The sequence below is a fragment of the Pecten maximus genome, chromosome 1, assembly GCF_902652985.1.
Source record: "Pecten maximus chromosome 1, xPecMax1.1, whole genome shotgun sequence".
NCBI lineage: Eukaryota > Metazoa > Mollusca > Bivalvia > Pectinida > Pectinidae > Pecten > Pecten maximus.
Genome location: NC_047015.1, coordinates 47,749,279 through 47,773,239, shown reverse-complemented (window position 1 = coordinate 47,773,239; position 23,961 = coordinate 47,749,279). Strand labels below are relative to the sequence as shown.

The following is a 23,961-nucleotide window of genomic DNA, read 5'->3' as shown; positions in this document are numbered from 1 at the left end:
GTAAATGGTCAATTTCTAGAAAAACGGGTTTTTGGTTAGAGACTAATTGTTATTTTCATTGGATGCAATGTTTACAAGGCAAATACCGCTCAACCTTGAACATGTACTTGTTTTCTCTTGAAACATGTGATTGATAGAACATTGGACATTGATTTTGGCTGCCGTCAAATCATTCTATATCTCGGAAACATATTAGACTTTATATGGCGTGGAAATATGTCATTTAATTGGAAAACCGGCTTGTTGGGGACTTGACATCAAGTTCGGGCACGAGGAAAATCTGTCTGGCAACAGACCAATTGTCCAAGATTGTTATGGATAAGAAGAAATCAAAGGTATAAAGTGACAAGTGGGTTGTGTAAATGAATGTTCTAAATCATGACAAATTTTGTGCGTCAGTTGAATTAATTATTTATTTATTTATTTATTGAAAAATATGCTGAGATAGATATGGAGAGCAACCCCAACCCCCCTCCCCCAGATCTCCAAACCACCTCCTTTTAAATTATTTATTGTCCGATTTGCCACAAGAACATAGTATATGATCAAGTGGTTACAATTTTTTGATAAAAATAACAGGCTTATCTATAGAAAACTGTAAAAAAAATGAAATGGTCTCACTGCGATTCAAAATCCATAACACCATTCAAACAGCTTATCAACTGAGCTATCTGGTCCAGATCCCATCGACAGAGTCAAGAGTTAGTGACACTCCATTCATACCTCCTTCAACAATTTGACTCAAAGAAGCACAAGACCATGTACTGCCACCTGTATACGTGTGTTTATTTGGACACAGCAGCATTTATTTATGACTTTAACCATGTATATACTGCCTGGTACCGTATGAAAACTGTTAATTTCTGTATAAATGCCACATTAGTTAAATGATAAATATAACAGCTTCTTTCCAAATTCCAACTGACTTTACGAGGAAGAATTTCTCTTTAACACTTAAAAATAGTGTTAGACTAGTAAATCACAATTGGGAACACTGAAACATTATAATGACCATTTCTATGGTTAATTGGTTCATACTTAATACCAGATATCAATTTGCACCCACATGTACACTTGATCATACATTCTTGCCTTTATTATAATTGATTAGACTTCTATTAATGGTTCTATTATATACATTGTATATTCTACTCTCATCAAAACCATGTGGTTTGTTTAAATTTACATTGTCTTTGAATTTGATTACTAGTATGAAGTGTCTTAGCAAACACGATATAGAATGCTTTAATGTTGTACTTTTTCTTAATTTTTGTCAATGAATTATGTAATCTCTAAAGGCTTTTGAAGGAATTACCCTTCCAAGCGGCTTGTAGTGATCAGTTGTCTGACCAGGTAACACTAAAAAATACATACGTGGTGAAAACTTTGTTGATTCAGATGCAACTTGAATGAATTCAAAGTACTTGCAGATGTAGGCAACATTTTTCAGGTGAACAGTTCCAGATGTCCACTCAACTACTGAATCTGTAATTTAGATGACATCTAGTCTAGACCCAGGTTTGGATTGTTTGTCCTCTGGTAGCAGTAACAAACATTACAAGCAATTGCAAGTTGTCCTTCCACAATGATGACAATATCAATATAGTTGATTATTTTGTAAACTTGAATGATATTGACCCGGTTATTCTGGTACTGAAAACTTAATTGGCAATCCTAAAGACCTAAGACGCAGCAATCCTAAAGACCTAAGACGCATGATCGCGTTAAGCAAGTTGGTTAAGCCATGCACTCAATCCATAACGAGCTCGAGTGATCCATATATATTTATACCGCACATAGAACATATATAGCACATATTGATATGACATTCATTAAAACATAATGATTTTAATATCTGATGAGGCCATTTTATTTATCATTGTGATAAATAGTAATTATATCAAATAAAGTAAATGTAAGGGAAAATTTTAATATAAAACTGCAAAAGACAAGCTTAAGATAAAGGCTTATAATCAAAGAAGAAACACATGAATTATCAATATCATTTTCAAATCCTAGAGTTTGTACTAAAGGAATACCAGACTGATGATAATATGGTCAGTACCAAATGTAAGCATTTTCTGAAGGAGTCGTAGTAGGTAGGATCAGGATAAAAGATTATATTTACATATATATAATAAATAGACTTTTAATGAATTGTGCTGGACGTTTATTGATGCATGCATTACAGAATTAGTATATACATGTATATATATATATGTACATCTATATTTGATTTTCTACTCTTAAACTTCAAAGACATTTCATATGCAACATTTTGTACCTGTAATTATATGCTTTAATTGTCCCAAGTTGTATTTTCAATAATTATTATATTATATATCCATTAATTTATACCATGACCATCACTTTTATTAATGTTGATATGGTCTTGAAGAGTTTTGAACCCATCACAAAATTTAGTTTTGGATTAAAATATGAATAAATGTACGTTCTTCATTTGTAGAACTACTATGCAGATGAATATGATTCTGCTGATGATGAACTATTGGAAACACTGGTAAATAAACAACATTGCATGAACACTTAAATTGTGTAAATCTTTAAATAACCTTTAAAATTGATATAATGATGAAAATAATAATATATGTTTGATTTTATTGTGTATGATTATATTTTAACAATATTGACACTTTAAAAAATCATTATTTCTAGGGTTGTCTGTTCCCAATTATCACTTTTTTAAATTATAAAGTGTGAATAAAACCCTCAATTACCAGGTACTTATGTATTGTTTGATATTAGAAGTAGCTTTTGATGACTATTGATATTTCTAAGTCTAGATTTTGGTGTAATCATATTAATTGTTTATATATATAGTCAATATTTAATCATAAGACTTTAATGATTTCAGATTGGAAGAAATCGATCAAGCCCTAACAAGAAAAAGCAAGGTAAATTTGACCAAAAAAAATCCCAGTCATGACCAAGATGGTTTCTAAAATCTTCAGATACCTGGGAAATCACTGAAACAGTGTTTACTAAAGTGCCTCCGGATCATATAGTTCAATTTCAGGGATTTTTTATTGTATTAGAATTATATGACACATGGATATTTCAGTTATTTCAAGTCTGAAAACACTGTTAATTGTCTTGTTCATATACATTATGTATATAAAATGGAATTTAATGTATATATAAATGTAACATCCTTTTTTTCAAAGTGTATTTCAAACTTTCGTTTTTCAGCTCAGAACAAGAAAAATCTGAGATCTCAAACACCGAAGCCAAAGAAATCAGGTATTTTTTTGTCCAAGATTAAGATGTGTGGCATTTGCTTAAGAGTATGTTTTTAATTCCCCAGTTTAGTTTTGACTTTTGTGTTTCTGAAGAATTATCTACTTTTAATTAACATATGGTTTGACCCTTAGGATCTGTGATTTAACTTTTGATTAAGTTAAATTTCAAGGGTCAAACTAAAGGACTGAAGATTATGGAAGTTTGATTGATTATCTATCAATGTTTTTTGTTTTTATAAATTTTTCCTTTTAAGATCTCTATTGCTATTTCATCTAGTCCAATCCTATCACTACATAAAGAAATTAATTTGCTTCCTTCTGGAAGCTCATCATCGCCAATAGATATAATAAACTGTATCTTCAACATCATCACTTTGATTATATTTCCAGCTACCCCAAGGAATAACAAAAAGAAGACTAGAGACCGGGCACATAGTTGCCCCCCTGGTCAAACAGGGAGAGAACTCTGGTTAGCTGCTGTCAAAAATAGACAAACTGGTGAGTAAATACATATGTACATTTGGTTAGAATTTCTGTCGTAAACAAATACATACAGTACATGTCAGATGGTTTTGTTGTCGAACACAATCACAGTGTTTAGTTCTTATTTTATCCACTCGCTCACAAGGTGAAACCACAGTTTCAACATGATCAATTACAAGGTTAAACCACAGTTTGAATATGATCACTCGCTCACAAGGTTAGACCACAGTTTAAACATGATCACTCCCTCACAAGAATAAACCACAGTTTAAACATGATCACTCGCTCACAAGGTTAGACCACAGTTTAAACATGATCACTCGCTCACAAGGTTAAACCACAGTGTAAACATGATCACTCACAATGCTAAACGACATTTTAAACATGATTGAAATATTGACTGATACCAGCTCTGGTGACATCAGCTGTTGACAAATGAATGAGAATTAAGAAGAGCAAGGAAACATCTACTTCAAAATACTCAAATGTTTATAGCAATACTGCATACTTATAATGTTATTAAATGGTATTAGGTATATGTCATTAATTTTTATGCCCTCGCCATGAAATGGGGGGCATATAGTGTTACCCATGTTTGTCCCGTCCTATCCCGTCCCATCCTAACCCATCCCGTTATGATCCTCACCAATCTGTGTTTTGGTGTGTCAAGTGGTAGCGGGGGGTGTTTTATATCTTACAGATATTTTCTAGTTATAGATGATAATTGTATTAAATCACAACCTTTATCGTCCTGTTTTTAACCTTCCTCAGCTGGTCTTGTGAATTCACGACACCCGGAGAGTCCTCGACATAAAACATCCACAGAGTATTGGGTGGATACATTACGGAAAACAGGAATTGGTGAGTCACTCAAAATCATTATATAATTGTAGTTACTAGTACTAGCCAGAATCAAACAAGACACAGAGACACATGTCTTCCAGGTAAAATGCAACCCAATTTGACCCTTGACCTTTAGTAATTTCCGAAGTCAAATATTTCCCAGATATCTGAAGGGTGCAAAACATATGTCAAATAGACATGTTCCTTCAGTCCCAAGAGTCAAATATGATATTTGGAGTCAAAAACATATTCTCAAGGGTCTACTGGAAGTCTTGCAAGTGTGACATACCATCAGAAAGTATGTTAAATTTTCATTTAATTGTTTATTAATTATATAAAATAGAATCACAGATGTAACAGATGTGATTGAGATATATCTGTCCTCATTTTCTGTTACATTACATTTTAAGATCACAACACATCTCTTTTACGACTGAACATTGAACTATAATTGTATTTTTAAAAGATGTACACATCTATCTTGGTGTGAGGCTTATAGATAGTAAGTATGTGTGACTGATCTTGTTAAAAAAAATCTGTTTTGCTTCTGATAAAGATGTTGGAAGTCTCACCGAAGATACAGTCTGTAAATGCCAATTATTCCGATAATTTATGTCATTTAGACATTTAATTCATTCATTATTGTTTTGCAGGACGCAGTACAGAAAGTACTGGTATGAACACATTCTCTGGCCTGAAAAAGCCTAAAGAACGAGACATGCCTTATCTTAGTACATCCTCCTACCTACGCCAGATGGTTGGTGTAGAAAAAACAAAGAAACATGATAACCCAACAAGTGAGTAAAATATATCATTGGTATGAGAATAAGGCACATGTTTAATATAAAAACGATACTTTGTCAGAGACCACTATATAGTTTACAGAAATTTATCTCTTATGTTTTGGAATATCATATTGCCTTAGTTTTCATATTTTGTTTTTTTCCAAAATGAGGAAATTTAACTTAGACCAATTAGAATTTAAAACTGTGATTTCAAATTTGAGATTTGACAATGTCTATTTTTCACTTAAGTTTACTCCAAATTTTTCTGTTCACTAGTATGTCTTGCAAATTATCAGAAATATCATTAAAAGTTTTTTAGAAATAACCGCTAACCAAGCGGCTTGGTGGTTGATTCATAGCAGACCAAGCCTGTGAGGTTGGCATTATAGATTCTCCAGCGTTCATACTGGGTATCAAAATTATGATGCAATATGCTGAAGATGAGAATTAATGTAGTATGTAATCTATTCCACTATGTTCTACCTCAAGATAGAGATTTAAGATATATCAATATCCTATATTGTGATCCTTTGGGACATTGATATCTTTGTAGGAAGTATAAAAACTGGGAAAAAAATCATTATTACCTTATTTATCCATTAATAAGCCCCTGATCACAAATATTACAGCCCCCTGCTTCATTTTTGTAGAATCAGCAATTTTAAGATAGGAAACTAAAAGTGGTTCACTTATAAGCCCTCCCCAAACTTTAATACTAAACTTTTACACTAAGGAGAGGGCTTATTCAAGGATAAACATGGTAAAAATAAACAGTGTGTGATATGCAATTTAACATATTTCTATTGATTCAATTTCTTATCCAGCAAAGCCGCCGATAGGTACTCCAGCCTATCGGACTCCTGAGGAATACTATGAGCAAATCCTGGAGTTAAAGAAGGTATGTAATTCTGGGGATAATGTGTAATTAATTCTAGAGAAATAATGTGTATCACATCACTTGTATAATGATACAGATTCTGGTTTATATGTTTGTTGCAAATTTATCTTTATATTTCTTGAATATTTAAAATGCTTTTCCATTGATATGTTCATATGAATACAAAATCTTCAATAGAATACAGCTAAAGAAAGGAGAATCTTTCACACTCTGCTGAAATCATTTGTTTTTGAAGCTGATATTGTTATTTTTCAGCAAATACAAAATTTGAATCAAGACAATGGTACTTTGAAGGCAAAAGTACGAAGAGCGGAAGAAGATAATATTAAGAAGGTAGCCTAATTAGTGTTTGTATAACATAATATTAAAAAGGTAGCATAATTAATGTTTGTATGATATAATATTAAAAGGGTTGTCTAATTAGTGTTTGTATAGAGAGGCTAATATTTATATGAGAGAGTTATTAATACTCATTATCTCTGTATAATTATGTACATTTTGTACAATTAGTGTGCTATAATTGTATCAACATAAGATCTAAATATAAATAATTTTATCAGAAGATTTCTTATATTCATCTATGTAGTTGGTCTTTTTGAATTACAACAACTTATATCAACTCTTGATAACTTCAAGACTGATCTGCTTAACTCAGAAGTAAAACTTCAGATCTGACAGTAAAAAATTCAATATAGACTATACTTGTTTACCTTGAATACTTGGAATACCTCAAACTTTTTCGTGACCTCATCGACTTCCAGAAAACGATGTTTGACTGAACATATCTCGTATTTAATTACCTGTTGATGATGTGTGAAGATTTTTCAACTGATTAATAAAATCTCAATATTGTTTTTGATAGGAAAAAGAAATTGATGGTCTTCTCAACCCGACAAAGGTAAGAGAATTTTTCTGATCTTTTGCATAAAAGTCTTAAGCATTAAAGTCCTTGATATCTAAATGTTTGTAGAGAAAATCTTCAATATAATGTTCCTTGTTACATCTGGCATCATACATAATTCCAGCACATTTCAGTACATATGAGGTCTGTGAGTTTTTCACTCTACAATATAATGTGGTTTAACTATATATGTCTGAGAGCTGATTGATAAGTTGTGAGCCTGGTATTTAAGAAGGTACTCAAGTATATTCTTTTTAAGTCCTACAGTTCTCTTGATTATATAGGGCCATCTACCCAATGACTAGTCTCATTTGGTTAGTTTATATTGAGGAGGTAGCACTCTAAAGTAAACAAGACAAGCGGCTTTTCCAAAATAGACAAAATCGGTTAGGGTTAGGGTGAAAGAGTCTGTCATTGCCATGGCTGCCATTCACGATTGTGGCTTTAAACTGATGGAGCATCCACCTTATTCACCTGATCTTTCTCAATCAGACCTTCATCTATTTCCAAAACTGAAAACAGCTATTCCAGGCACCCTAACCCTCATTGAGGCCCTTTAACACTGCTGGCAAAAGTGTATAGATACTGAAGGGGATTATGTTGAAAAATAATACAATATGTCCAGCAAAATTCAAATCCTTCAATATGAGGCTCACAACTTATCAATCAGCCCTCGTATTCTATAGTCTATGTTTATAACAGAAAATAAACACATGGTATAGGAGAATATTATTTTGTGATAATACAAAGGAAGATTATGATTATAGCGTTAATCTTGTTGTCTGGTGTTTGACCTAAATAGAGTGAGGAGATGAGACGGACATTGGGTGACAAGCGACCAGACTCCGGTGCCATGGTTCATAGTCTGAAACAGAAAATCTTAAAGCTGGAGACACAGCTCAGAGACAGAGAAGGAGCCTACGCGTAAGTCTGTTAAAATTTGTTCTTATTCAAAAAAATATATTAGTCATAAATGTTATTATAAGGTAATCTAAAAGAATACCTGTAATACCTAAATTCAAAATCAAAATTCCAAAAATCATTTTTGTAGAAAATTCAGCTTTGTTACTGTATAAGACTTATGTAAATCAGATAGATGTTTTTGGACAAGCTCATGAATGTTTGTCATTCTCTCTAAATCTATATGGATAGTAGACATATGAGGCTTATATAGACTCGTAAGATAATAGAAATGAACCAATTATATAGTACATGTATTGATGTGTTAATCATGTTATGTTGTTTTTTTTCTGCAGAAAATTGCAGGCTGATCTGAAAACGACAAAGATTGAGGAGATGAAGGTACAGTTGGAGGCCTGCTTTCACGAGATTGTAAGGCTTCAACAGTCCAAGGACACAGGCATAGAAAAATCTGTCAAGTAAGTCTGATAGAAGACATTCATTCTTTTGTATTTATTTCTTTAAAATCTAGTTTAATTTGTAAACAAAATGTCTCTATATTGGCAAAGATGTAGTTTTGAAAGTTTTTGCGAAAAGTTACTTTTCTGATATGATAGGTTTTAAGATTATGTTTAAAATGTAATAAAAGGTTATTTATTTTTTTAAAGATGTTCATTGCATAAATGTTTTAGGATAAGTATCAGATTACAAGCAATTTATTCTCTGTGGAAACTGTGTATCATGTATTTTTTTTTATCTTGGAAAGAAAAAATGGAGAAAGTCATTGTTTTCAGATAATTTGAACGGGTAAACATGGTATTAAACAAATGGTAAACATTGACAAAAGGTGAGGAATATTGCATTAACTTCATAGAAAAAACCTAAACTTTGGCTCTGTTTAATTTAGACAAAAGAATGAAAGTGGAAAGATGGACAAAGCTGTGAAGGATACAATAATCCGACTGAACAAACAAATTGAGCAGCTTCGTTCTGAGAATAAAGGTTTGAAACAGGACCTTGAGCGGGACCTGGCCAGTACAACAGGTAACATATTATATATAGCTTTACAATCATAGGGGAGAAAGCAAATGTGTAAATACCAGTACTGAATCATATCTGTTGAATCTTCATACATACAATATGCATGTGTTTGATAAAGCTAGGCAATTTGTTACTAATTGATTAAAACCTGTCAAATCATCTGCAATCTGATTAATATACACGACAACTTTACATCATGATACCTTCAGATGTTTAGGCATAGAACTTAGTAAACAAAGCCTTATGAATAGATGATTTTAATCAGATTTTAGTCATCTGCATGCTGCTGGATAGACCCAGAATTGGAGGTGATTATACCAGTATCCACACTTTTATATTTCTGGATAGATTATAAGTCTGGTAACTTTAGCAATTCTTTTGATATTAAGATATTAATACTGTTGTTAAAAACTTAAAATTAAAAAAAAAAATCTTCGCATTTCAGGTGATTTTGAAGACATGGACAGAAGACAGCTACTAAGTGCAATTAAAAAGTTGGAAAAGGTAAAATTAAAGTGAATGTTTTAACATATATAACTAATGTAACATATACATAAGATACTTCCAGTTTCCTTGTGTATTACGAATGTTTTTACGACATTAAACATTTTTGAAAATATTTCCTATCTTTAGAAATCAAAAAGAAGAGATGATGATTATGATGACGATGACGATGAATCCTTATATTCTGCTACTTCAAAGAAAGAAATAAAGAAAGGTAAGTATGTAATACAGATGTAAAGATCTTAAGTCGATTACATTACATTTGGGTTGATTGTAAATCATTGTATTAAGTAATTGAGTGGGATGATCATTGGAAAGTTCCTTTGTCAAATACAGTAATTGCAGTGACATTAAAATTTATTATCTTGTGCTCTTGAATGAAAAAAAATAGAATTAATTTCAAAGACCTGTTTGTCAAAAAATTCTCAAATAGATTATCTTTACAAAATTATTAAGTGAAAGACAATTCTATTAATACAAATACAGAATGTGATAGAAAGATTTCTGGCCATTGTAGGGAAAATCGCCCTCAAAGGAAGCCTGGAGGAGCGGCTTGACCAGTTGGATAAGCGAGAGACTGAGTTGTTGGACACGATAAATAAACAGGCAGAGACCATCAAACGTCTCAAAGTCTACCGCAGACGCTGTGAAGAGAAGGAGTGAGTCTTTAGAATGTTTAGTTCATATAAATCCATTGTCTTATGATGTAACATATTCAATCTTACAGTCTTATTCTATTTCAACTGATTTTGCTGAAAATCAGTACAAATGAGCCACATATTATTAGACTGGATATAATACATCAAATTATCTCAAAATGGTAACTGTCTTGTTTTCATATGTATGCTGGAATAATGGAAACATTGATAAAGGAAGTATTTTGATGCACCACTGTAGCCCTAAAGCAGGTTACTGTGATAAAAATCTGTCTTAAAATCTCTGTATTAGCCAGTGACTAGCCAACTTGTTAAATATGTTCTATAGCAATGCATGTGAACAATTTTAGATTTGCTCTAATAATGTAGGGCGTTTATTGGTGCAAAGGATTTTGATTTGAAACTGTTGTTGAAAAGCTGTTGCAGATGGTCTGGATGTATGCTTTGCAAAATATTAAAACTGAGATTAGGTCACTTTGACCTAATTTTGACCTTGAGCCCAGTCATTGATACTGTACAGTTTGTATATATAGTATAGCTCCTTCACTTTGTATCTTGAATTACCCTAAAACTTGCTCTTGTTTGTCTTTCAGTAAAGATATAAAGGCTTTAGAAGAAGAGCTAGGAGGCAGTGGTGGAATATCTTCCCGCAGATCACCTACTCCTAGAACGTTTGTATTTTAATAAGGTTCTAAAACTAATAAGTGTTTATGACGGTTTCATGTCATCATTAATGCTTAATTAATCAAAATAAAATTCCAAATCTAAACAAAATCAGCTTTGTAAAATTTTGGAGAAAAAATTCAGCATGTTCCAAGTTGGGAATAAATGTAAATGTTTCTTGTCAAACAGAAAAGTGTAATTGGTAGTGGTTACTTTCAAGGTTGTCTAACATCTGTGAAATTTCTACTTATTTATCAAGTGTTATTAATGGTGGGGCAGGGGGAATCAAATAAACTTTTTCTTCATTAATTTATCTTTGTAGTCTTTGCTAGAAATGATTGTAATGAATTGTACCTAACATTTTGAAAGAACACCTTGTAATGTATAGTAAAGTGGTATATTATTTTGTGGTATAGCAGTCGTCCACCCTCTGGACGACGGACATCCATGGACAGTACAATGTCAGATGACCGTCGGAATAGAAAGAAGAGTACAGACTACTCTCAGGACAGTGCAGCACGCAAAATACAAAAAGAATGGAAAAAGAAACAGTCTGACCGAGAAGAGGTGAGAATTTTTGACAGTTTGACTCCTGGTATAGTTCCTGAAGTGAATCGTCTATGGATAATTCATTACATTTTCCATAGATTTAGAGATGATTAACTGTAATGATAAACTGTACATTGATTTAGAGATGATCAACTGCATATCGATTTAGAGATGATTTATAATTGTATATGAAAAAATGGAATGGATGTGTTAATTAGTTTCTAAGCGTTTGGTCAGTATTTTGATACAGGCATTAAATGAAAACATTGATAAGCATAATTTGAGAAGTAATGAGCACATTAAAAATAATAATAAAAAAAATATACCATCACTTATGTTATATTGTAGATGTAGAGAATCTTACATATGTGTCAATGTAAGACGAAATTTATGAAACAAGTTCAATTGTTTGATATGTTGTGAGCCTTTAGGTGAATGACATGTTTGAGTTATTCCGTATCACATTGACGCTAGTGTGAGATTCAATTTATCACATAACTCAAAAATGTAATTGAAATGTCTTTTTATTTCCTAATTTTGACTTGAACAGTAGGTTGTCATCATCTGACTAATATTTATGAGAATATAAAAGAAATGTTTTTTTTATTCTCTAATTTTGACTTGATCATATGATGTTATTTATTTATGACGTAATTATAGTGCTATTACGCATGTATCTTATGATTTTTATGACATGGACGTATGACATGACCAAACATGCCAGTTATGTGATAAATTAAATATAGTGTTTATATATGAATTTGTCTAGTTAGTATCTTGTTTGTTAATCTGACTGTGGTATATTATATCCTATACCTTACACTGTATACCATATGTCAGTATTGTCATTCTCTTGCAGGGCTAATCATTAAAACTAGCACCATATGTGTTTCGATAAATAAATTCATGTATGCTCTCCAGTAGGGCCTAGCTTTAAAGTCTGGTGTCTGCTAGATTATCAAGGTTTCACTCCTCACATATTAAACAGCGTAATTTCTGCAAAAAATAATCTGTATTGCTTAATAAGTTTTGATGAAGCAGCAAAAAATTCAACCATAAGAAACAACCTTGAACGTATAATTCAGGCAAACTTTTCTGTTTTACAACAAATATGATGGGTTTGAAAAAAACATTAATGAATTTTATTATAAAAGAAGACTACATTCTCAAAACCTATTCTGACCATCTTTTTTTAGCAAGAGAAGGCAGATTATGAAAGGCGACTAAAGGCAGGTTTTGTTATACTTGAAGTGTTTGGCTTTAAAGGGTTTAACATTACGTTTGATTGCATCGTCCTAATCCTGCATGTACAGAAACAGTGGTTTTGTTTGCATGGTGTTTCATGTCTCTGGCACATGGCATGTTTGTGATCACAGATAATAACACTTCTGAGTTTTATGTTCATGTTGTATTTATTTATTTATTTGTTGTTGGTTTTTTTTTAATGTACCTAAATTTAAAGGTTATAATAAAATTGACAAAAATGTCATGGTGGAAATTAAAAACAATGTGTTCATGTTTTGCAAATGCAAATATTACATGATCAATTAAAAGCTCAGAAGTGTTAATTTGCAAAGATTGTATGTAACATTTAATTAAGAATTTAAGTGTTAATATTAGATAGAACAATAGACTGAAGAGTTGACATTCTATTAGGGGTAACAACTCTCAGATTATAGCTTATAATACCAATATGTTGAGGTTTGTTAATTGGAGAAGCTAAAAAAAAAATCTCAGAGCCATTTTAGCTTTCATTTAGACAGCTTGCTTACCTCCCTAAGCTTATACATTACTGATATATCTTCTTGTTAGAATACCATTTTATACATACAAATGTAGTTGTATGTATTCAGAAAAAATTGCTTGCAACTAAAAATTAGAGATATGTATTCAGAAAAAATGCTTGCAATCAAAAATTAGAGATACATGTATGCATTTAGAAAAAATGCTTGCAATTAAGAATTGGAGATATGCATTTAAAAAAATGCTTTCAATTAAAAATAAGAGATATGTTTTCAGGAAAAAATGCATGCAATTAAGAATTGGAGATATGCATTTAAAAAAAATGCTTGCAATTAAAATTACCATGATTATTAGATACTGGTAAACACATTCAGGAAAAAAATCCATTGTAGTACAAGTATTAAAACTTAAATTCTTTGGTGTAGTCTCTGTTAATATGACAGATATATTTTTTGAAATGTTGAATTAAATTGTACTATATAGCCTCGTAGACTTGTTTCAATACCAGTAAGTATTTCTTGAGGATAACCTGTTTGTGGCTATAGGTGGTCCTTTCCCTCGTTTATGCCTTGACCAATTTATCCTGGTATGTTCATGCAAACCTAGATGATGTATATAATTACTGTAGGATTGATGTGTACCATGAGATACTAGTATTCACTTGTGTGCATGCACAGGTTAGTAAAATGTGCTACCGGTACTTACATTTAACATTCGATTCTGTTCAATGTCTTGGATATCAGAATACAGAATGTACAAACCTGCATGCTTTTGTCCAAATATTTCTCTTTATTTCAGGCCTGAAAAATTTACAGAAAAATAAACCTGCATCTTTTAGTCCAAAAACAATCATTAATTTAAAGATAGAATCATTCAGTTACGAAATATGTTTTTTGGAAGAAAACAATTCTTCTTTATCCGTTAGCACTTACATTTTATAGTGATTTTATTTTCCCTTTATTTCAGTGTGAAAAGTGATAAACTTTGGTCGAGATGTAGCATACTTGTTTGATAAATGGAGAAGTAAATTGCTAACTCTTCAGAATTAAAGTACAATGCAGTACCTGACAAATAAATACCCCAGGCTTATTGTATGATACACGTACTACATAAATAAGTAATGTGTTGGAAAAATAAAGACAATGTTTACAATCATAATAGATACAGACTTTAGATATCCTGTTTGTGATAATATATTATTTCTGTAATGATTATACAGCTTTGTTTTGTATTACTGGGAACCATGTGTACAGCATGTGTGTGTTTGTTTTATGGTATCTACAGTTAAAAAAACAACAGTGTTCATATTTACTCTATTCTGATTCAAGAATCTTTAAGATAAGACTATATATATGTATTTGGAAGGATATGTTGAATTAACATTTAACTGAACTCTGATTAAATTTTTGTGTGTGGCTAACAATGATTTCATTGTCTTTGTGTGGTTAACAATGATTTCATTGTCTAATACAGTAATTGAGAAAACCACTACAAAATACAGAGTGGTTGACCCCAGGAATACACCTATTATCATATACAACAATCCAATAGTAGAGTCTCTTTGATATACAGGTTTAGTCAAAAAAAAATTGCCTTTTGTAAAATAAAATTTTGACACCATTTAACAACAAATTCAAATTCAACAACTTTTGTATTTCAGGCAGCGGAGCGGCTACAGGAAAAACATGCTGTTAGAACAATAGAGAAGAGCTGGACAAAGTACAGAACGACAAAGAAACAGCGAGACGATGAACAGGCAGTATGTAATGTTCTTCTAGTATTGTTAAAAATCTTATATGTTGGAACTGTAAGTAAAGTATTGTATTGTTGAAAATCTTATACTGTTGGTACTGTAAGTAAAGTATTGTATTGTTAAAAAACTTATACTGTTGATACTGTAAGTAACGTATTGTTAAAAATCTTATACAGTTGGTATAAGTAAAAAACACTGTGAGAATAGTTTTTAACACACCAGGAGTTCTCCTTCCTCAACTTACATGATATTAAAACTACCTGTATGTAGGATTTTTATAAACTTATGATATGATTCGGACTGAAACTAGACCTAATGCTATGATATTTGTCATAATGATTGGAACATGTTTTAAAGAAACTAAGATACAACCTACAATGAACGCATTCATGCCAATGACAACACATAGACGGCTTCTACTACTTACTGTCTTAACGAACTACCAGTAACCTTTAAGAATAGTGTATTACGATCCTAATTAGAAAAAATCTTATTCAGCCCTGATCACATGTACACCTTGTATAAATCTGGCATACTTATGTAAATATCTGATATCTTATGTGTATTTCTGCATGAATTTTTTTTTTTTTTTTTAACATTTTGTATTTTTAAAATCTGTACTGAATTGGAAACTATTTTATAAGCTGCCATTTTTCTGTTATAATATATATAATTATTTGCACTTTTATCTGATAGTTTTATGTGTTTGTCAGGCATTTTCTGTCAAAATTTAAAAAAATATTCTGAATCATATTTAAGATTTTTATGTAAAAGATATTATGTTAACAAACCAATAAATAGCAAAAAAAGATTCTGTAAATTTAGAAAATGAAAAATACAGTTTTCTGTGTAAGTAATTATATAATATGGACTGATAACAAAATCTTAAAATTTTCTTACCTGTCAGATATGTTATTGATTTATCTGGACAAATTACCGGTAACACAAAAGGTTCCAGGCTTTGTATTCCTATGGGCTCTGTAGAAGATTGATATATTTAAATAATGCTTTGATATTTAATTGAAAACAAGGAAAGAATTGTTTTTATTTCCTTTTCAAAATTGTCAGACAGGTTACATTAAAAAAAACAACACTTCCCAGATAATATTCTGAACACATTTCCTAAATGTTTTCATACCTACCCACTCTATATTTATTAGGCACATATTTCCAGATTTACATTTCCTAAATGTTGCACAGTAAAAGGACCACAAAAGTCCTACAATGCATGCCCTGTATTTCTGAATCAGCTCTATAAAATATTTCTATAGCCTGTTGTGATTCTCTGGCTTTGATTGTAAATCTTTTACCTCTGCACACTTCAAAATGCACACAGGAAAAAATCCAGAACTTCCGAGAGGAAAGGGCTGCTAAGAAAATCCAACGAGAGTGGCTCGTCCACAAAAAGCGACAGTATGATGATGAGCTGGATGATGTAGGTATCCGGGAGATAAGGGTACTCTATAGGTACCAGGGCAAAATGATATAATTTCTGACAGGCTAATGTTCTAAAAGTAATATGTCTTTTTACTAAATTCATTGAAAAATTTATAAAAAAAAATTGTATGGTAAAAGATCCTGTTTGCAAAATTTCGAAGAAAAATTCTGTCCTCATCTACCAAATCTAGGAGGGAAATTCTATCATTTTGTAAAGCATTTGGTTATAGGCGCACCGGCACCAACTATATGATAATCAAATGATTTTGCACATGCTATGTACATGGTGTTAAATATCATTGAAATAAAATATGTCATTTCCCATTTCATTTTCATTTTTGCACAAACTGCACACTTTTCATTTACTTTAATCGATTCACAGTCATGAACTATTTTTCAATATTTTGATATACAAAATTATTCTGTCTGAGATTTGGAGAACAGAGAAAACTGTCACTACTGGGTTGTCATACACAGTGCATCTTTTGTTCACCATTCATGATAATCACAACAATGAGTAGATTACAAATACTCATTGTTTTACAGATGTTCAGTACTTCACAGTAGAAATGTTATTTCAATACGTCAATTGGGAGAGAGGTCATTTGTATTGTTTGTGAAAAATCATTTCTTCTTTCATAATTTTACAATCATTATTATGGTACATCAGTAAACAGGTTCAAAGTTTACAAAAACTCTGGATGGGCCCTTCAGGGTATATAGTTGCAGTCTCTACTGTAGTCTGGTGTGGCTTGGGTAACAGAGGTATACATTTATGCACCAAATGTATACTATAAATATATCTGCCCTTGCATCTTCTGAAACATTGTCCTGCTATTGTTAAATTACAGACATCACCCGAACCCCTTAAATTTAGGAGTTGATTATGTGTGAATTACTTGAGAGTTATGCCCCTTTTATAACATACGTTTTATACGTTTTTGCACTTGCAGGTCGGGTAGATTAGAGTACATGGTCATTCAGTGAGAGTAGACCAGCAGGTTCACATGTGTTTATTTCTATATAAACATGATGTTTGTGACTAAAAGTAGCTAAATATTATATGAATTCGTTCATCCAATTGTTGCAGCCTTGGTGCAAATGATCTGTACCTAAGTTTAGTCATGTGCTTGTAATTGATGGTTTTCCAAGGAGTTGTGTAAATGGAGGTACATGTACATTTTTATAGTATTAAATAGGAAATTACATTGCAGTTCTATCAAAGTTGTATTTCATTTGATGAAAATCTCCCCAGAATACAAAAGTGAAACATGTGTTACAGCTATGTTTTGATTATCTCTACTGGCTATAGTGACAAATATTATCTCATGGGTGGTCGGGTGGCACAGTGGTAACACACTTGCCTTTCACCTAGGTGGCCGGGGTTCGATTCCCCAATCAGACGTGAAAAGGTATGGGGTCACCTGCCCGACCACGTGGGTTTTCCCTGGGTACTCTGGTTTCCTCCCACAGTAAGACCCCTCCGGGCCAACAAGCGTGATTGATATAAGTAGATATAACTTGTTTTGCAATTGTTGTAAAATAAATAAAGTTAACACAAATATTATCTCACCTTTCTGTATCACATCTTCCCCAGGCTACAGAACTGATTCAGGCATCTATGCGGGGTCACAAAGCCAGGAAGGGACGTATGAAAGAATATGACGACTATTACTCAGATGAGCAAGACTACGATGATGCTGTGAATCTAATTCAATCTAGTTTCAAAGGTCATGTGGGCAGAAAGAAGAAACTGAAGAGGTAAAACTTGGTCTTTACATATCTTATTTGCTGCAACGAAGGAATGAAAGTGAGACTAGGGGCCGCGGTGGCCGAGTGGTTAAGGTGTCTCGACACTTGATCACTAGCCCTCCACCTCTGGGTCATGAGTTCGAAACCCATGTGGGGCAGTTGCCAGGTACTGACCGAAGACCGGTTAGGATGTTAAACAAAAAACAAAAAACAAACAAAGTGAGACTAAAATTTTATATTTTTCCATGGATGTCCCTATAAATGTTAAAATGTGGAGTTTTCCTCAAACAAAAAAGGTACTACAACAACCGAATTAATTGATATTTTGTTAGATCATTAGATATGTGGTTTGAAATATTTATATCAAATTATTGATGAAAGGGATGAAACTGAAATGGATCTTTAAGAGTTAGCAATACCCCATAACTCCTTTAATAGTTTTAAAATTTATTTCATATGTTGTTGGTAGTTTAAACTTAAACATTTAAAAACAGGTTTTTGAGTTTATGAAATATTCTAAAGGGTCAAAACAAGGGCAATGAGACACACAAAATTCTTCTTTATGATTTACTACTCATCAGGCAAATCTACCTGGTAGTTTGAGGTATCCATTTTAGACCATTAGACCCAAAAGGTTCACTGTTGTGCTGAATACTACCTCATGCTCTCCTAAAGATGGTCCTAGGTGTATGTTATTCCTGTTTGGTTAATTTGGTAGAGAATATTTGCATAGTTCACCATTTACATGTAGGAAATGGATGGATGCTGATATTTTGCTTGAAAGGTAGATAAAGACCCAATGGTCTGCAGTCAAATTGGGAATTCAAACTTTTATCATGTTTAGAACTTTAGTTAAATTTCTTGTTCAGCTTAACTTCTGTCAAAGCAGAAGCACTAGACATGTATATTTTACAACAATCTTCTTTAATTTTTTACACAATATATGTTATGATAACAAAAAAATCTTTATTGTGTGGACTTTGTTTTAAGATTGGAATATGAAGATGAAGATGACTATGAGCAGTCATATGCTGGGCGTCCGAGTTCAGCAAGCTACAGAAACCGTCCCAGTTCCTTGGACAGAATGCGACCTGGCTCAGGGGAAAGGATATATCCAGGCTCCGGGGAAAGGATACGTCCAGGCTCCGGGGAGAGGACACGACCGGGCTCTGGAAGTCGACCAGGCTCAGGTAAGCTAATAATCTTTGTTAGGTTTTAAGGCACCATCAAGGATGCAGTTGCTCAATAATAATCAGCGTTTGTTTTTCTTACCATCAACACCTGCATTTTGGGAGATACAATATGTATCTTAGAATACTGAGCCAATGTTTCTTGTAGTTTATATTTGTGATGCACTGCGATATGTATATGTCAATCCAATATCCTCAAGGTCATTTGGTCACAAGTCAAAGGTCCGAATTTGTATCTCTTGATTAAATTTTATCAAGACAATATAAAGGAAAATTTGTGAAAATGCAATGAGAAGTCTTACTGCATTAAGAAGAAATATAATATATAATTTGAATTTATCAAGTATTTCAGGGATTAAAACTTTTTCTTTTTCTTCTGTCCATAGCAATTTCAAGAGGAAGTATTTCATCCAAGGTAAGCATAGCCGTAGTAGTTGCCTGTAATTATAGTCAATTGTGTTTTGGATATAAAATTATAACAATACAATGTCAAGATGTATGATCTCTATTAAAGTATGATAATGAGCCAAGGCTATATTTTATGGTCATGCTTACAAATTGATCCAGTATTTATGATATTTATCCTCAAATAGACCCTCCCCTAGTGTGAAAATTTAGTATTACCTTACAAATTGATCCAGTATGTACCATATTTATCCTCAAATAGACCTCCCCTAGTGTGAAAATTCAGTATTTAAGTTTAGGGAGGGCCTATTTGTGAGTCAGTTTACCTTACAAATTTTAAATTGGTGATTCTGCAAAAATATGAAGGGGGGGTTTAATATTTGTGGGCAGGGGCTTATTTGCTGATAAATATGTCTGACCGAAGTGATATATTATGTTTTGGAGGATATATTTTCGTCTTATTTTACAGCGGAGTTTTACTGGAAGTATTGGGAGAACCAATGGTCTCCACCAGAGAATGTCTGACCACGAGGATGACCGCCACTACACCACTGGTAGGACTACACCAACTGGGAGACTACCATACCAACGAGCATCAGACTACGATGATGATGACGACATTGAATTTTAAATATGACATTTCCAGATATGAGTCTTAGCAAAATGACATTTTTAGGTTAAACAATTTATGTCTTTATCAAGGAGATGCCATCATGTGAGGGTGTAGGCCTGTAAGGACCTTTAGTCGGGTGATGGTTCTCTGATCTCATTTTATCATCCGTCCCTAACTTCTATATATTCCATTTTCCAGTCTGTGATATTTCCAGTTATTGTACTTGTCTTGTATATAGTACGACAATTAATTTATGCTTATTAAAATGTTGTGTCCTGTTTGTGTACACATTGAAGCTTATGTAGGTAGCTGGATAGTTTTAAAATGCCTTTTTTGTATGCTGAAAAATATTCTGTGTATTTGGTCCGACTTAACTATTATGGACTATTTTTAGAAAAGTGCTTCTATTTATGAATGCTAATTTTGCGTCTGTAGATTTTATAATGGGCATACTAATTAAACAAATTGTTGGAATTAATTACTATGATATTATCTTTCATACCTGATCATTTTTAGGTCATTGGCTTTCACGAAAATACCTGGTATAAATTAGGGTATATGTAACTCACTTAACGACTATGGGTTTCATCATCTTTTTAAAAATGATTCAACAGTGTCAAATTACCCTGACCTGATTTACTTCACCTTACCTTTTATTTTTCTTTCTTATTTAGAGAAAGAATATCCTGCTCATAATGATAAATTTGCTTCAGATCCATTTTCAAGGACAACGTGGAATTCATACTTTAGAATCAAGCCATTCGTGCCACATTTCAGATAAATCTCGTTTCAAGTTGATTATATTTTGGAATTAACTCCTACATTAATATGACTTCTAAGTTAATTTTTTGAACTTTTGAATCAGCATAAGTGTAATACAAATAGGTCAATTGAAAATCTTATTGATAGCAATTAAGAATTAAGATTTGAAGTGTGCTAGCACTTAAGAATTAAGATTTGAAGTGTGATAGCACTTAAGAATTAAGATTTGAAGTGTGTTTTGGAAATAAATTCAAGAGTCAAGATTTAATCTGTACTGTGTAAGTAGAATTGAGCCCTAACTTGAACCTGCTCCGTCTTTTTTGAAAGGTTGTCACACATAATGCTGTTTTTAGAAAAAAATGGCAAATCTTATTATTAAATCTTGCATTCTCATCAATGTTCAATTTACAGACAATAGATTATTGTATCTGTGGTAGAGATTAGGTGTAGTCAGTGTTATTTTAGTTTCCATTGGATGCTGTTAAGATGTTCTAATATGGTCTTTGAATAGGTAGTAGTTTCAGTCTTTTGGTATTTGTGGCTCATTGGATCTGAATAAAATAATCATACTATGATTATGGTATTTACCAGGTACATGTAAATAATTCTAACATATTTACAGAATTGTATATAAATGTAGAGGATACATGCTTACACCTCAAAAACACTAGAAATCATAATGAAGTCTTTAGTGAACCCCTGTACCTGTTGTGAAAACCGTTGGAACAGGCTTCGTAGGCCATTTTAATACCATGGTTTTGTAAGTCTACTCTGATTGAGAAAACTTTTCTGACTTAACAGATACAGAACAGGAAAGAGATGTAAACAGAAACTTTGAATCTTCTGAAGTCTCTATTGTTCATCATAACAATTGTTCCAGGTTTATTGAGTTAAGACTTTTTCATACATAAGGCTATCTGTCTCGGTAATTTATGGGTTAGTCTTTACTTTCTTACTGTATTTGGTTGTAACGTTTACACCAATATTGAATATTCTTTTGAAAATATATATATATATTTTATAATAGAAACCTTTAAGAAATATATTTGTTATTCTTGGGGATCAACATTATGCTTGATCTGAAACCACAAACTTATCCACTATTTCATGTGGAATCATTAATTTATCATACATAAGAGGCCCAGAAAAGTTACTCATAACTCATTTACCTCACTTTCACTTGTTTAGCCAGCAATCCATCATGAATTAATATAACGTTTATATCTGTATGCTCAGGCATGGAAATTTTCCATGGGTTTGTGTTTTACGAGTTTTGCATTAGACTCGTCCGTCCAGCTTTTTAAATGTATTCCTTCTGTATAACTTAGGATAAAACTTCAGAAGTATAAGGTAGTATTGAGGATTAGCAATAATGTAGCATAGTCCTGGACATTCAGTATGATGTGATCAGTTTTAATTAATCAAGATAATTGAAAAAAGTCAATTTCAGTATATAATGATAGGTTTTTTACATTTACTTTGAATGTAATTTGAATCGGAGCAAGTGTACACTAGAAATGTATTAATAAGGGTAACAAAGTACTGCTCATTGTTAGATCTTGTATCACAAAAAATAATATATACATGTATGACATTTTCTAAAAAATATTTTCTGAATGTTACAAAAAACTTCTAATAAATTTTATATCAACATTTGTTTGTTTTTGTATGATGTTTGACAGTTTGATGACCTTGGTTTAGTATCTCACTTACACCCTTCCAATATTCGGACCATTGAAGCTTCACGGATGACTGGCTGCTTCCATTCCTCTCATAGTCTGATCAACCATTAGAGCTTCACGGATGACCGGCTGCTTCCATTCCTCTCATAGTCTGATCAACCATTGAAGCTCCAAGGATGACCGGCTGCTTCCATTCCTCTCATAGTCTGATCGACCATTAGAGCTTCACGGATGACTGGCTCCTTCCATTCCTCTCATAGTCTGATCGACCATTAGAGCTTCACGGATGACCGGCTGCTTCCATTCCTCTCATAGTCTGATCGACCATTGAAGCTCCAAGGATGACTGGCTCCTTCCATTCCTCTCATAGTCTGATCGACCATTAGAGCTTCACGGATGACTGGCTTCTTCCATTCCTCTCATAGTCTGATCAACCATTGAAGCTCCAAGGCTCCTTTTAAAATAGCATTACAAACAATATTCCAGATACAACTCAGAAGGGGAACATGGTCTTGATACAGATCACTGAGTTTGAACTGGGATGAATCCAGTACCTATTCCAATCATACAGATCATTATTTGCTCACCTTCCAGAAGGTGAAGTGAGCTTATGTAAGGTTGGGACATTGATTATCCACTGTCCTTCATGTTTTTCTTACATGCCCCCTAAATAGCCTGGAGGTCAGGAGTTAATATATTGGGCAAGCAGCATTTTTGTTATCTATGAAGGGCTATCAATTGTAATCTAATGAAGGCCCTTGAGGAGTTTACTTGAATCTGGATGTCCATCAGACCATCTGTCTAGGTAAAGCTCTTGTCCACAGTTTTCATACCATAGTATATTATTTGAGCAGGTTTGATCAGAAACTATTAGCGATTAGTAGGAGAGAACTCCATTTGGTTACATATAATTCGCATGTTTACAGAAAACAAGAAGTTATGATGCGCATGTTTAGTCGACTTTACGTTGGTCCTACCAAGGCAACTAGTCTACATTTGCGCATGCATCATTTGGAAGCACTGTAGTGATTGGTTGGTTTTTATCCACATGTGTAATCACATCAGATGGAACAGCCTGACTAGAGTAAATAGTTGACAATCAAACTCTCTCTTTATCTTACAATAAAGTTGTGCATTTTAT

At 32.6% G+C, this 23,961-nt stretch overlaps 1 protein-coding gene across 3 annotated transcripts; it reads left to right on the top strand.

Annotated features, from left to right (window-relative positions):
• The first annotated feature begins 53 nt into the window (after positions 1-53).
• Positions 54-22,785, top strand: LOC117336212 (IQ domain-containing protein E-like). Of its 3 annotated transcripts, none has more exons than XM_033896677.1 (25): positions 54-335; positions 2,468-2,521; positions 2,876-2,915; positions 3,211-3,261; positions 3,651-3,758; positions 4,515-4,604; positions 5,240-5,383; positions 6,196-6,269; positions 6,525-6,602; positions 7,132-7,167; positions 7,973-8,094; positions 8,427-8,549; positions 8,978-9,114; positions 9,557-9,615; positions 9,745-9,829; positions 10,133-10,274; positions 10,865-10,942; positions 11,354-11,501; positions 12,680-12,716; positions 14,891-14,985; positions 16,316-16,414; positions 18,014-18,177; positions 19,159-19,358; positions 19,745-19,773; positions 20,233-22,785. In XM_033896677.1, exons 1-25 carry the CDS (start codon positions 315-317, stop codon positions 20,392-20,394), a joined length of 2,376 nt encoding a protein of 791 aa, XP_033752568.1. In that variant the 5' UTR covers positions 54-314; the 3' UTR covers positions 20,395-22,785. The 3 variants fall into 3 exon arrangements, with proteins under 3 accessions (XP_033752568.1, XP_033752562.1, XP_033752576.1); XM_033896671.1 differs by having other exon boundaries at positions 11,351-11,501; XM_033896685.1 differs by lacking the exon at positions 12,680-12,716 and having other exon boundaries at positions 11,351-11,501; positions 14,887-14,985.
• The last annotated feature ends 1,176 nt before the right edge of the window (positions 22,786-23,961 follow it).